This window comes from Lepidothrix coronata, unplaced genomic scaffold, assembly GCF_001604755.1.
Source record: "Lepidothrix coronata isolate B3197 unplaced genomic scaffold, Lepidothrix_coronata-1.0 Scaffold43, whole genome shotgun sequence".
In the NCBI taxonomy this organism is placed as follows: Eukaryota; Metazoa; Chordata; class Aves; order Passeriformes; family Pipridae; genus Lepidothrix; species Lepidothrix coronata.
In genome coordinates, this window is record NW_016690223.1 from 1,706,311 (window position 1) to 1,722,177 (window position 15,867).

At 37.5% G+C, this 15,867-nt stretch overlaps 1 protein-coding gene across 3 annotated transcripts in view; it reads left to right on the forward strand.

Moving 5' to 3' along the window:
• The first annotated feature begins 5,843 nt into the window (after positions 1–5,843).
• The window catches only part of NRDE2 (NRDE-2, necessary for RNA interference, domain containing), a 31,926-nt gene continuing 21,902 nt past the window's right edge, over positions 5,844–15,867 (forward strand). Inside the window, exons 1-3 of one of the 3 annotated variants that reach the window (XM_017813858.1) lie at positions 5,844–6,149; positions 11,681–11,789; positions 13,799–14,020. In XM_017813858.1, coding sequence (XP_017669347.1) covers positions 6,071–6,149; positions 11,681–11,789; positions 13,799–14,020 — 410 coding nt within the window. In that variant the 5' untranslated portion in view covers positions 5,844–6,070. The remainder of the gene's footprint in view (positions 6,150–11,680; positions 11,790–13,798; positions 14,021–15,867) is intronic. The other 2 variants (XM_017813856.1, XM_017813857.1) reach the window with 2 other exon arrangements.

A 15,867-nucleotide genomic window follows, 5' to 3' on the forward strand; every position in this document is an offset into this window, starting at 1 on the left:
AGTACCACCATCTCTGGAATATTGTGTACAATTCCAGTTCAGAATATGAACTGAGAAAAGAGCAAAAAAAATCAGTGGTCTGAGCAAGCAAAATTTTAAAATTGCTTAATGGCAGAAAGGCTGAGTGGCATATGATTATTGTCTGTGCGTAGATTACATCCAGGTTAGCACCCTCATGAAGCAGGGAGTTATTTTAAGCCACAGGAAAATGCTGGCCCAGAAACAGATGGATATAAACATGAACGTAATTAAGGAGGAAGTCAGGATGCATCTAAGCATTGGAACGTCATGGTTCTGGACCTGTCTCTCAACAGGAGTTCTCGGTAGAAAAGCCCAACAAATTTCAAAATTGAATTTATGAATAGACTTATGTGGTAAGGTTTTCTGCAGAGAAGGCTGAACTCAGTGACTCAGACCATCCCTTCCAGGCATATGTTCACAAAAGTTTAGAGACTAGGCATAAATGATGAGATAAACTTTATTTGGGGGAAAAGACTAATGAGAAATTAGCATGAATTTTACATAAGAAATCATGAAATCAAGGGAAAATCCAGAAGAATTGCTATATACAATGGAAAATGGAGAAGCATTGCTTAATACAATAGCAAATGGAAAATCCTGATTGTTAGTGTAGTCTGTTTTTTAAATACTGACTATTTAAGCATGCTGTTTCAGAGGCTGCATTTTGAAAGGTTCATTAGGAATCCTACCTCTTCCTCGAATTAAAACATCTGATCCTATGATCCTAAGACACCAAAAAAACCACCTCGTTACAGTAACTGGAAGGCAGTGGCTGCACGATGAAGCCACAAAGTTACCTCAAAATGTTGCAGGAAGTTGAATGTTTTCTTTCGATTTGAGAAAATAAGAAGTATGTCAAATGAACTTTTCTTATAGGGGGATCTATTCCTGTGTTGTTTTAAAAAGAAAGATGGTTGAACTACAGGATACAAAATATAAAAATAGGCCAAAAATAGGGGTGGGTGTGGGGTGGGGTTTTTTTGTTTGTTTGATTGACTTGGTTTGTGTTTTTTCAGGACTAAAACTCCTTGCCTCTGTTCCTCTGCAAAAAGAAACTGGATAAAATTGCATGGGTCTGGATATATATAGTAAATTCTGATCATTCTGAATTTCTTAATATTCTCTAGTCTTCATCCTGAGAAGGCTTGTATAAAATGCTAGGGGGCCTTTCTAGCAAACAAAATGCCCTGTTTATGTCTGCAAAATACCTCCTTCCTCTTCTGGATGTAGTTTGAGTCACTGCTAAATTTCCAGTAAATGTACTAGGAACAATATCAAGGCCCTAATTTTTTTGGAATCTATACGGAAATACAGATCTATATTCACACATGCATACATGCATGTATAGCAGAAGTTATAATACTTTACAAGTCTGAGGTTTATGTTTAAACACCTAATAGGCCTGTCTAGAGTATGGCTTTGAAACAGATTTTTCACATTAATTTTGTCACTGTTTCTGTTTTGTATAATGGAACGGTGTATACATATTTCATACATGCCTACTGAGCCAGTCTGACCATGGTTTTAGCTTGAAGTTCAAGGCCAGCACTGCCATGCAGCCTGAAAAATCAAGTGCAAAAATCTCCTTTGGATTTTTGAATGTAACATCAGAGTGTATATCTGAACGAAACCAGTTGTCTTTATTACATATGTCCATCACAAACATACCTGTAATAACTAATCTATCCAACAAGCATTTGATAACCCAGAAAGCTTTTCATAAGTGAAGATTTTACAGATAGAACTTGGATCAGTAAATAAACCACCAGCTTTATTAAAGCATTAGAAAGATGGCCTGACAGCATTGGTAAAAATATTAGCAGTAATGCATCTCTGAATAAGATCAATTTATATGTGTTTATTTCTGTTTAATTTTATCTGTTGAGGGAAAAATGTTTGCACTTCTTTCATGTAATTTTATATTCTTGTTTTCTTAATAATTTAAACTGCCAAGATTTTACTCAGGTATTGTTTATTACACTGTAAGAAGAACGCGGTAGAATTGCATTTTTTATAAGGTAATTTTCAAAATCTCTGTATAAAATACTCTAGAAAGCATATACATACTGACCTGCAAAATAAGTACTTTGAGGGTAAAATATGATACATCAAATGTAATTACAGTATTATACAATATAATTACCTAGAATACTTACTGTACATATAATACAATATATAATTAAAAACTGAAGAGAAAGTTAGTAATTTGAATTTGTTGCTAAATATGAGTTATTTCCCTTTAAAAATACAATAGAAGCACTTTTGAAAAACACATGTAAAATTATTATACCTTTGCATCAAACTATGTTCAGTTTTGATCTGTCAGTTTTGAGGATTGGAAGAATAATATTAAACATTTAAGAAGAACTTCTCAGAAGGCGTCTTCCTGAGCTGCTTCTCTCAAACAACTGTAAAGATGAGGTAATAGCTCTGCGTGATTTCCCCTGTGAAATGTCCCAGCCATGTCATGCCTTATGCTAACAGCATGAATCTGGTTACTTGGGAAAGAAAGCAGGCAGGGAGGAGAGCCGGTGGGGTACATCCAGACTCAGGGGAGGCCAGTCCAGAGGTGGGAAGGGTGAAGGGATGGGAAACATAACAGCAGCTTTGAAGGGAAAGGGCACAGAACCAATCTCCAGCTCCCTTCAGCCCTGTGCTTCTCAGCCACGGGCCCTGCCAGGGTGGGCCCCTCTCCCCAGGATGGTGCCTGATGCCGGGCTAGGGCTGCCCCTGGTGCTCCCAGTGCCCTGCTCCTGACCGGGGAGCTCCTGTCCCAGCTCCCACAGCTCCTGGCCCCCCAGGAGCAGCCAGCCCACACAGCGCCCTGTCAGCAGGGCAGAAAGAGGAAATAAAATAGCTACAGGTGCTTATCAAGCACCATTAGCGTCCCAAACGTGCAATGCTCCTGCAGGAGATAATTTCTTCTGTGCTGTTCTCCTGACACGGCCGGCCGTGGGATGGTGCTGAGGTTACAGCCTGGCAGCCATGTGCCACTCCTGGCCGAGCTGAAACCATTCTTGCATTTCTGCCTGCCAAGTGGGTCTCAATAAAAAATTAGCCCTTGGTAAAATTACAAAGTAGATCTCAATACATCTGAGTATCACTGGCATAGACAAAAGGATTTCTTAGTGAAGGAAACCTGAGGAGGTGATGGGAAAAGGTAGAGGAAGGCTGGAAACTTGGCACACCATTTGAACAGGAACCTGTGTTATTGGAAACCCTGCTGTACTCCATAGGTCTCACTGCAGGGAGATACAGCTATAGTCCCCTCCTTTTACATTCATCCAGTTTCACTCTTGGAACATGCTAAATGCATTGTATTAAAGCCACATATTTTCTTATTGAGTAAGCTGCATAAGCATTCTAATCATGATACAAGTGCATCATCATATAATGCTGGCAGCACTAGGTATATCAATGAGGTTTGAAGAGGCTGGTGGAGCACAGAGGTGGAAGCCTGCAAGTCCATCCCATAAGGGCTGGTCAGGAGAGCCAAAGGTGGCGCATTTCTACCAATGTTAAATAGGAACTACTTGTGCAAATAAATGCAGTAACCCAAAAAGCAACATTCACACAAGTTTAACTGCACTTGTGATAACGGGAAATATTGCTTGCAATTATGTGGTAGTGTTAAATATGGTGGGGGGTTTCTTAATGTCACAGTAAACATGTATGCAGCAATAATTGTTAATTCATCCTTCTCTTTATCCATAATTGGGTGTCTAATTTTCAGGGATGCAGGGCATAAATCTGTACTGAGGATTCTTAGAAACCCTTTGGTCATTTGCTTTAGTCTCAAAAAGCACCTTTTCTGTATTCTCTTTGTTGAGAAGCCATTAGCTGCCATCATTGTGAGCAGCTGAGAGACAATGTGAATCATGATATTCAGCAAATAAACTGAATGCTTTTGTTATTAAATCCTTTTAGTTTATCTTGCACCAAGAGCATCAATAGCTTTGAAAGGGTCTCATTTGTAAGAGAATAGGGAAATAATTATTTTTCTGTAGATAGGTGGTAGTTTTCCCATTGCTGAGGTATACAGAATAAACACGTTTACGGATTTCAGTAACTATCCAAATAAGATTACAACAAATATTTCCATGGACAGGAGAGTTATGACTCAACTTTCCCAGTAGGTCAGACTCCCAATATGCATGCACACAGTTTTGCTCCCACTGAAAATCCTGCTCTGCATTGCCACCTGTTTTGATCTGATTTGCAGTAACGTAATAACCTGTAACCTTCTGTTAAATTTGGTTGAAATTGGTCACAAGTTCTAAAACTACCTGGTGAAATTATGCCACACAGACAGAAAGATAACTGCTTGTTCAGGTTGCATAATAACATTGGTTTTCTCTTTGTAGGAAAAAGTTTAAAAATTGTATGTGGCAAGGTAATTTTTTTTTAAATTTTCTCTTCAGAATTTGGTTACAATTTAGTAATGTGCTTCTTTTAGATTTCTTTCCTATCTTCTGTATCTGTTCTAGGTAGATACATATTTCTGTATGTTACATACTACATTTTCCACAGTCTATTGTCCTACTACAAAACTTCATAGTTAACAGATTTGAACTAAAACTTGGCTGCACACCAGTATGTGAGCATACTTTTAAAGCCAAACTTTCCAAGCTGGCAATCAGGCCCCGCTCATTTGATGACTTCCAGACTACCAGTGTCCATGATCACTATTTTGTTCTGAATCCTCTTCTCTGTACTTATATTCTTCTCTACTGTTGATGAATAGCATTTATGGACTAATAATAAACTAAAGGTAGGAAACAAGGATTAAGAAATAGTTTTATAGTTTTCTAAAGGATGAAGTCACCAATATCTACAGAAAGGCTGCAAACAGCAGTGATTGTAGTGTTGACAAAGTCTGTAAATGTTGCAGAACTATTCACAGCAATCAACTGGAAATCTGACTGAAAAAGGTCACTGAAGTATTCCAGAAATAAATTATAAAATGAGAAAAAAAAATCAGTTTGGTAAATGCAAAGTGGTGTTTATAGGGAAGCAAATCATAATATCTATAAACAGTATTTAACTATTTTGCTACACAGGAATGGGTTCTTGACAGACACTGCAGCTCAGGAATAATCAGAAGGTATTGGAAAAGGAACCCAAAGCAAACCAATCATCATAATTCCATATAATCCCTAATCCCATTGTACACATAGTTTAATCATGACATGAAATTCTGGTCATGCAGTAGTATTAGTGTAGGAATTAGAAAAATTAGGGAAATTCAACAAGGAGACTCTCATGGAGTAGCTTTAATATACAAAGAAAAAAGGTGAACCTTTCAATCCAGAAAGGAGAATACTGAAGTATATCAACAGTGTATAACATTTTGCAGAAAAAGTGAATAGGGTGCTTATTTTTTCTCACAATGCAAGAATCAGGAACTGGGCTTGAGACAAAAAGAAAACACTGTTTCAGACAATACATATTTAAAAATGGAACATCCTGCCCAAGAAGGTGCAAAGTGTAAAAGCATAAAAAATTATTTTTCCAGTTCCTTCGGGGAGAGCAGGCCCATGGGCGCTCTCAGACACCATGGGTGACCACCCGGTTAGGAGACCGATTAAGGTCAGGCGGCAGGAGGCTATTTCTCCCCTCTGCTCTCCCTGTCGGTGTTGATCCAGGTTATCCGGATACACGAGCCTCCAGGTACACAGTGGCCACTAACAGAAAGCATGCATGCCTCTTAGAGCATTATCCTTTACACAATAGAGCATTCCAGTCCCGAGGTGTCCCATCCCAGTGAACTCCATGAGGGACAAGAGTGGGGGGAAGGAACGGCTGACTCTGGAAACCCCATCTCTCCTCTTCCCCGAGCAGTTCCCTCCTCCAATGCCACAGTGACGGCGGCGGCGGGCGCACGACACCGGAGGCCCACAGAAGGCAGAACGCCTGCAGCAACCCTAATGTCCATCCCACCGCCATTTTGGGGCGGGCGGAAGAACTACAGGTCCCAGCGCGCTCTGCGCCGCGGCGCCATCTTGGTGCTGAGCAGTCGGGGTGGGCGGTGGCGGCGGCCGGCCCAGACATGGCGCTGTTCCCGGCCTTTGCCGGGGCCGTCCAGCCCGAGGACCCCCCTGCCGGCAGCACCGAGGGCTCCAGGAAAGGTAAAGTCCTGGGAGAACCCTCTTTCCCCTAACAGCCCACCAGCGGCCCTCGGCGCACGCCGCCGGGCCCGCTCCGGCCTCCGTGCTGGCCCGCGCTCCGCCCCCGCTATGGAGGCGGTGCTGCCGCCGGGCCTGGGCCCGTCAGCCTGTGTCCATCGCCCCCGGAGGCTGCGGAGCGCGGCATAGGGGCTTTTGATTTGTTGTTGTTTTGTTTGGGTTTGCTGGTTTTTTTGTTGTTGTTTTGTTTTGTTTTGTTTTTGTTTGTGGTTTTGTTTTTTTTTTAGCCACTATCTTTGGATAACGTAAAAAGTGTTTTCTGAGTTCCTTGCCTATTAGTTGTAAGCGACATTTTTTGCGACAGTCTCACGACTGAGATGATAACGAGTGTCTCATTTTGATTGTTACCTTTGCTGTCTAGCAAGTTACGCTTTTATTAAATAAGTAAAGAACCCTTTCTGGTGTATTGCCAAGCAGTGAAGTGGATACTAGGTTTATTAATTCTATTCGGAGAGGATTTGAACTAAGCCTTTTGCTTGCCAGCTTCCACCACCCTTGAAATCTGCCTGTTCTCTAGACACCACAGCAAGGGGAAATACGAAGAGCATTCTTTAATTAGGATAAATTTCTTGTATATTTGGTCCAGTCTGTATGATGAGTTTGTGACGCTTTTAGCAGTTCAGGCTAAACCCTGTTCTCACCCGTTCTGCATTACCACCTCCTGGTATTACAGTTGTTCATACTCGGTCTGCCAGTACAGGGGTCTTCTAGCCACATTTAGGAACCTTTCTGGTAATGACACTTAGTGTAGGGAGTAGTGGACATAATAAGATCCCAAATTGCGTCTTCTAGGAATAGAGGAGCTGCTATGCCAGGCAGAGGTACAGAAAAATTCTCTGGTAATAAGACCTTGTTTATATTTTAAAACATGGAATTTAGCCTTTAGGTTTGTTACATGTAGTCTGTGTCACTGCAGGCCACCTGTCTGGAAGATCAAATTATACAGAAAAAGATGGAAGACTGACTTTTGAGTCCAAATTTGAGTTGTTAGCATTGTTTATGAGTTACATTTTGGTATACTGGAATTTTTTTGTGTAAGAATTGTTGATAAAAATTTGTTTGGTTTATGTTTTAGTCAATATTTTACTTTGCAGTTGACAACGACATTTTAGTGTAAGTTATAAAAATTAAGTATTAACTCAGAACCACATTTATGGTGGCATATATCAAATTTCACATATTCAGCTTATGAGAACTTGAGAACTTGACAGGCAACTTTGGTATCTGTCTGATAGATGGTTCTCTTTGCTCAGAGCTGATGTGAAGCCAAAGTCCATCATAATACTGAAATCCCAGAGTATATTGGTTTTAACATGTTATGCAAAACTGAGGTACCTTTAGCAGACATTTAGGACTGCTTCATAGCTTTATTGTAAAAGTTGAAGTAATAATATGAGTATGTTGACCATGTTTCATTGTGCCAACCACCTCTGTCTCATGCTCTTACAAACCTTCCTAAACCATTTCTAAAGTACAAGTGCCACCTGAAACATAAGTGTTGCTTATACTACCTGTCCTGCCTGATTGCTGAGTTGCAGCAGCCTCCAGAATGCTGATTTTGTATGTGATTTCTTACAAGTATGTTGTCAAGCTTAATGAGTTTCTGATAGAAGCTAAATTGCAGATTTATCAGTAGCCATGAGGAGACCAGTGGTAATAATTAACCTTGCTCACATTAGTAGGCATTATGTGCACCATTACTTGCAGTCTGAAATATGCTGTAGGTCAGGCACTGCAGTGATTTTTGCTGAAAGCAGATTTTCAGGATCCTGAGAGGCAACAAAAGGCTTTGCATAACTCTTAAAAATGGTGTCTGTAGACATGCACTGTAAATTTTTTTTATTTTTTTTTTTTGCTTGAGAAGGCATAAAAAGCATGCCATTGAATTGCTGCTACTGTTCTACTCATGAACATGGGTGGTAGAATAGAACATGTTGTCACAAAATAGGTCTTCTATATGTTTTTATTCTTTATGTTTAAGAACATAAATCCAGTCTGCAAAAATGATAAGCTGTTTAGACATTCCACAAGAAAAAAAGCAAAGAACTGAAGAGATAGCGTTTTGGAGTTTGGAATGCATTATGATGTTTGAAATGCTTGTATCCAGCTAATTGATTCACTTGAGATTATTTACAAGCTGTTTGGACTAGAATATTTTATAATGGAAAAAATTGTTCAGTTCTGTCCAAGTATTAGGTCAATTCAATTAAATTGTTCAGGAAGTGCTGTACTTGGAGAATTTGGAACATTTCCCTGCTGTATCCACAGAGGTGCATCAGCTGTGCTACAGGGGTTGGTTCTTGCAGTGTGATTCTTCAGTGCTTTAAAGATGCAGTTTGATCTTATTGGCTCATGTAGAACCAAGCTACAGAACCTTGGAGGCCCTAAAACAATAATTTAGAATATAAAAAAACCCAAACCTTATTCTGCTTGTACTAACTGTTGTAATCATATTGCACCCAGTTGGTGAATGACTTCACATTTGTAAGGGAATAACAGGTTCTTTCAGGTAAAATTAAGGGAAAATGACATGTTGGAAGTTTGTTTCTAATAGTTAATGTTTTGCTGTATTTGAGGCAAATTTCATATGGAAATGGATCTCGTGCATGATTGCTGTGCATCTGTCTACCAGCCTACTTCCTCAGTATCTCTCTCTTCCTCAATACAGAACTACCTTACAATAAATTTATTTCTGTCAAGAAACAATACTAGTAAATTATTTATTACATATTACATTTTATTAAAAAGAAGAGAAACTCAAAGTCTATGGAGAATATTTTTGTGCCTGAAAGTAAGTTATCAGAGATCTGACCACAGACAAATTAGATAAGTTTTGTATATATTTGAAACAGATACAATAGTTTTAAGGCGGTCTATCTAGCTATTAAGTTCCAGTTTTGTGTGGTTATGTGATACAGCTTTACACCAGAGACTCTGCCAGCCAGTACATTTTTCTGCTTTGTTAGGTCCATCTTGGTAGTAGAATGGAAATCAAAACAGAGATGGATTTATTTTTTTTTAAGAGAATTAAATTTGTCTTTTATTTCTGTAAATAAATAAAAAAAAAATTTTTGCACAAATTAGTGGCATTTACCGAAATCTGGAGTGCTCTCAACCATTGTACTTGCTCTGAATTTGACTGTGTTTAGTAAAGACCAGAGTGTGACCAGTGGAAAAACCTTGTAGGGTTGTAGTTTGCTCCTGTATTCCTGTACACCTTGTCTGCATTACCAAAATTAGCAGAAATAATTTAATGTAAGGAAGATAATTTTTCAAATCCATATGACATTTAATAAATATATCTCAAAAATCTCATGTATGAAGTGGCCCCCAGTATACTGCATGACATACATAGTGAATAATACCTCTAATTTGCTTATGCAGTTATCAGGTGTATGAACTTATGTAACTCCTGTGTAGTTTTAGTATATAATGGTTACAGATTTGTCCATGAGAAACATTTTGATATTTCATGGAAAATGCTAAATATGATTCTTCTAAGAAGTAATTCTGATTTTAGGTTACTTATTAATATATCTCTTACAGTATTGAAATATGAAATTAAGTTATTGTTGCATGATACTTTGTTCCCCAGCAGAGGGAATAATTATTTTGATAGACAAGTGAAATGTTGCTTGGATATTATCCAGCATAAATCTTTCTCTTTTAAGCTTGCCATGGTTTAGGAAGGATGCTTTGTGGTAGATGTACAGTTTTAAAATCAGACATATCAAAAGTAAAGATGTTTGTGCCAGGGTGGATTAACTGAAATTAAATAATAGATTTTTATCATATTTTAAATAGGCAAGCAAGTTTGCAGTTTTGAGGTTTCAATTTTTATTCTAATTTTACATTCACATATCTTAAGTATTTTCCTGAAAGGGGAAAAAAGTTGTCATGTTTATTTGCAACAAAGTGTGGTAGTGTGTTTGCCTTAGGTTTGGTGATTCTAATTGGCAAGCAGAAAGTCACAATAGTATGGATATTTATCATACAGCTGAATTTTTATTTTTCAGTCTCCATCCTATGTTTTGCTGAGCTGGGAAATGGTGCATGGTGGTGTTCTGCAGCCTGTTGGTTGGGGTGCTTATGGGAAGTGTGTTTTGGTCCTGACAGTGCCATGGATTTTAGGTTCTGTGCACAGAAGTGGAGGTTCAAGAGGAGCCAGGGAAGGTGACCCTCCCCATGGGGCCTTTGGTAACAGAGTCAGTCTCTTGGGAAACACAAACTGGAGCTTTGCTTTACTGAATGTACTTCTTGATGAATTTAACTCAGGTTAACAAACTGTTTTGCAGCCTTTTCTGTTTTAAATCCTTTTGTGCGCAACAATTCAGGGACATGAGACAGAAGAAAGAATTTTGGTATGAAGAGGTATTTCTGAAAGAAATACTTTAGGAGAAGGAGAGATATAAGTTTTGGCAGACAATGAGTTCATGCTGTTTAAGGAGTAGAGGTCAGTGTAGTCAAGAGCACAAAGACAAGATTGTGACAGGAAGAACACTGAGACAAAAGTGATCTTAAAGACCATAGAGAAGAAGCAGGGAGACCAAATTTGTTCCTTTTGTTGTTACCTCCAGTAGTCTGGCACTGGAGAGGTTGCTGTTAACTTCTGTACTTAAGCGAAATAACTTTTGTTGTTTAATGTGTTAGAAAATTTCACATACTTAAAAGATTTCTAGAAATGACATCTATGAAAATTGTTCTAGAACTCGTAATACTTGTAGAATTATGACAAAAAATTCCCCCTCTGCTTCCTGTCGGTATCTGATCTTATCTGATGACTGAAATGGCTGAGATCTAGATGCAGAACGCTTAATGCTGACTAATATATCAAGATTAGCATAAAATTCACACTAGTGAAAAGTCCAATGGTATTTCAGTGGTTAGAGAATTGACTTGGTTTGACCTTGTATAAAACACTTGAGTATTCTTGTCAGTGATGGATGTTCCTATCAATAAGATCATGTTAAGAATATTTCCTGTACTATGGGTAAAGTACATTTTTGTTAGTCTATATAAGTTGTATTGCATTCATTAACTGCACCTTTCATTTAATTATGCTTTTCTGTAGTTTCTTTAATTTCACTCTTTAAATATGTAAATATTTCCATATTATATTGTATATAGTATATTAAAAGTAATGTATATGATAAGTAACATATGATATTAAATATATTATACAGTAGACAATCTTATTATAAATAACAAATTTATACAGTATATAAATAAGGAAAGCTTGAATTTTTAAATTATAAAAATTAATATTGTACAGATTATTTTTTTAAAGTGTAGAGCTGTGTATAAAATATACTAAATGGAAATTTCATGAGCTGCTTTCCAATATGCTCAGTTGTCACACATGACTTAGTGACATTTGCTGTGAATTGAGCTGTCTGCTGACTATATTAAACCCCAGTTTAAAAAAAGTGTAGCAAGCCAATTTGTATTGATCTCACACTTTTCTTTACCTGCAGAATTAGACTGGCTGAGTAACCCGAGCTTCTCTACAGAAGATGCACTATTACTGCACCAGCGCACTACAGAAGCTGCCAATCTCATTCCTGAAAAATCACCACTAAAAAGGTAGACTGTACTTTGGTGTATTTTAAAATAGCCTCTTTCTTTTGTCCCGCTTATCTTCTGTTATATGAGAACAAAATCAGGAGCTAAAAGCCACTTTTCATTCTACTGTTCAGTATTTAAAAAAGGCCTGAACTGAGTCATGTATAAAAGTATGAATAATGCTTCCATGTCCTTTAACTTAAAATAATGAGAAATTGTACTTACGCAATTACATTCTAATTTTCTTTTTCTCAGAGCTGCATTTAAATCATTGTTATTTTGGAATGGAAAGGGAAGTGAGCAGTCATGATTATTCATTAGCTTTTGAATGTCCTAAGTGACCCTTGAAATAATGTAAAGATTAAGCATCATCTTCGTGATTTCTTTGTGGAAACCAGAGAAATCAGCCATTTCAGAATTGAGTTTTTTACTTTTTAAAAGACAGTTGAAGATATGAACTGATGAAATACTACATGTATCAAGTTGTGTGGCTGTAGAACATGCTGATCACTGAAGTGGCTGATTATATTCTTTTAAAAAAATGATCTTTAAGCAACCACATTTGCTGAAGAACTAGTTTTAATACATTCACTAGACTAGTTGTTATACTTGGCTTATCTACACCGTAACTAGCACTTAATAATAAATGGAATCAACTTGTAGTTGTCAGGTTCAAAACCTTAGTCACTTTTAATTTGATACAAGCTCCCATGTTTACAATGATTGTTGGTGGTCATGGTAGAGAATATAATCCCAAGCACAGCTGAATACATCTTTTTGTATACGTATTTTTGCATTTACATATATTGTACATATATTGTGTGTTTGAAATGCAGTCAGTGTTCTGTTTATCAGTCCTATATTCTGCATATATTTCTTCAAATCTTCTCAGGACTTTAATGTCATAAAACTAAGGATTTTGCAAGTTACCATTCAGATAGAATGACATAATAAACCCACCATATTAATTTTATCTTTGAAAAAGACTTTGTCAAAAAATAACGTGCAGAGGAATTTTTTTTACCTATTGCTAGGGTACTTGGTTTAATAAAAACTAATCAGTTTTATCTCAGTTCCATAAAAACTAATTGCTCCAATCTAGTTGGTGGTTTTAGGGGGATTTGTTTTGGTTTTTTTTTGGTTTGCAGGAGTGTGTGTGTGTTTGTTTTAAAGGCCTGTTAATGGTTCTTCTATGGCTGCTTTTTTCTTAGTGTCCTTTAAAAAAATTGTGTGAAGGCTGTTACTTGAGATGCCTTACTTCTGAAATGGTGCAGTTTCTTTTATTGATATATTAGGAATACTGAGACTCCTCACTCCTTTCTTTCATTGGAAGATTGCAGGGAAAAAAAGTTTAAAAAGAGGTTGTGCTTTAATTAAGGGATAGAGAAGACCTCCATTGTTCATTTGATTATTAAGTATGGGAGTGTATGTGGTATGTATAGTGGTATACCTGTGTTTTGCCAAAACTGTCCTTTTTTGTGATCTTTCAGTCAGTTGTCTGTTGCATATAGTGTTATTATATTATATGATAACATTAGTTCAGTAATCATAAAAAATTGTACCTTGATTGGTCAGATTTGGATTTCTAACCTGGAAGTGATTTTAAAAGTGTGGGTTTGGTATTTCTTAGATAAGTCCTAAAGAAACAGGTCACCCTGAAAGATTTCTCAGTCTTTTAGCTTGACCTAAGTTGTTTAGTGAAGTTAGGAAATTTTATCTGCTCAGACATCTTCTTTAATTTGGCAGTGTTAACAGGTGGATGTTTATACAGATCACACATCAAAATGCCTTGACAATTAAAATGTTAAGACTGGTTGTCAGTAATTCCAACAGCTGAAAAATATAATTGTTATTTAATACAGATTTATATCACTTTCATTGTATGTGTTACTGCTACTTTCTCCAAAAAATACAGGGATTGTAAAGGTAGGGGGTAAAAGATTCTGAACTTTCTTATGGTGCTATTTCTTAACAGTTTTACTACTTGGATATAAAGGTGTATATATAGATGTATATACTTTTTTCCCCAGCAGGACTTCTTCAAGATCTGAGTTGTCAGGAGAAAGTGATACAGATGAGAGTCTGAAAGAGGGAAGTAAGAAAAGGAAAAAAAAAAAGAAAAAGCATCACCACTATAAGAAGACAAAAAGGAAAACCAAAGGGGACTCCAGTAGCAGCGAATCGGACGTGGACAGTAAACACATCAAGAACAAAGGAAGTGACAGAAATGGTGAAAAGGAAGCAGCAGCAAAGTATGTATATATCTATTTATTAACACTGTGCAAGATGGAAATTCATTGGGTTCCTGTGCTTGTCTTTTCAACTGAAATTCTTAACACTAGTTGACCATTTTTTTCTAAGCTGTATATGACTAAGCCTGCATTCAGAGCAATGAAAATAGATTTAGAACCACTTGTTTAATCATATTGAAAAACTGTGACGAAAATATTCAGTGCAGTACTGTTGTGCAGATCAAAGCATGATATGGTGGTAATGAAATACGTTTTTAAAGACATGTAGAGGCGTATGTTTAGTTTTTGTAAGCATCTTGTTTCCTTTCATGGACCTTCTTTTGGGAGAGTTTGGAGTGGGATTACATTAAACATTGTTAATTAGTGCAGAACTCTTAATATATGGTTGAGTTTGCCGTGTAATATAACTTCCTCCCCACAGAATTAACGTTTCCTTTTTTTGATATTAAGACCAAGTTTGTTGTATGATTTAACATTTCTTTTATATGCAGGCATTTATTACTCCATATGCTCCATACTTCCTGCTTGTAGTACATCTATAAGGGTATTGAAATTGTTTTGTTAGATCTACTTTGTTAATACCAAGTGCTCTGAAGTCCTGTGTAGTTAGTGAAGATGTAGGTATGTAGTGACTATCATGATCCTTGAGCAGTGAAAGAGGTTCTGTCAATGCACTGAGTATCCAGGTTGGGCATACCTGGCTGTGCTTTTCTCAGGCTGTTGGGTTTTGAGCATTTCAAAGCGTCGCTATCCAGTTGGCTGTGTAAGTCACCTTTCCCTGGCTCTCGTCATGTTTGCTAGCTTGAGCAGCCATTTTGCCTCTCTCTGTTTGCTTAGTTCCTGTGTTTTCTTTGGCATCAGCAGCTCTGGCGCTACTCCCAGGGATAGAGTGAGGATTTGGTGACATTGAGGAGTTGTTGTTATAACTGCGTGTAGTCCAGGTAGACTTTGACTTTCCACCAATTTGTTACTTTTCTCAAGGCAAATGAACAAGGAGCCAAACGCACAGGCTTGTGGGCGTGTGTCTGTGCCAAGGGCTTTTAACACTGTTTCCCTGTGGAAGAGTGGCAGTGGTACTGCAGGTATTGTCTGACATCTCTAGCCATGCTAGCCTCCTCCTTTATGAGAACTCTCTTGTTGGCTTGGGGTGGCTTGAGTTGACTGTCAGGAAGAACAGTAAAAATCATTTGGTTGCTAAAACCATTCTACTCTGTCCCATCACTCATTTTTGCTGGAGGGCTCTCTGGGCCTGGTTCATAAGCTGTTTGCTAGATTGGGCCAACCAGCCCATGCTTTGCCTAAGTGAAAGTGTTGAAGTTCTTTCATGGTGTCTATTTTTACTTCTTTCCATAAATTGTTGATGCTGAAAGAATTTAAATTTTCAAGAGACTGGTTTTGAAATCTGAACCACAAAATTGCTCTGAATGTGAAAGGTCTTGTGAAATTTTAGAAAACATCTCAAGACTCTAAAACTCATGTATTTGTACCATGAATTCATATTGGAAGTTCATAGTTGTCTACAGCTCAGAGGCAGGTGGCAATTTCCACTTCAGTTCATTCGTATTAACTGTAATCCAGAAACCACTTTGATGCACACTGTTTTATCAAATGCATGGATAGAATTACAGCTAATCAGTGTAATTAATCCTCTTACAGATTGTCCTCTTTCTCTTAATTGTCACATCTTACTAAGACAAAAGTAAATTTTAGAAGTAGTAATATATAGCTTTTGGGTTACAGTTTACCAGACAATTGATTGGATTGATTGGTTAAATGTGTGTATTTTTCCCAATTGTAAATTCAGTTTTTGGAAATGCAGGGAGTGTTTGTGTTTTGCTTTGATGGTC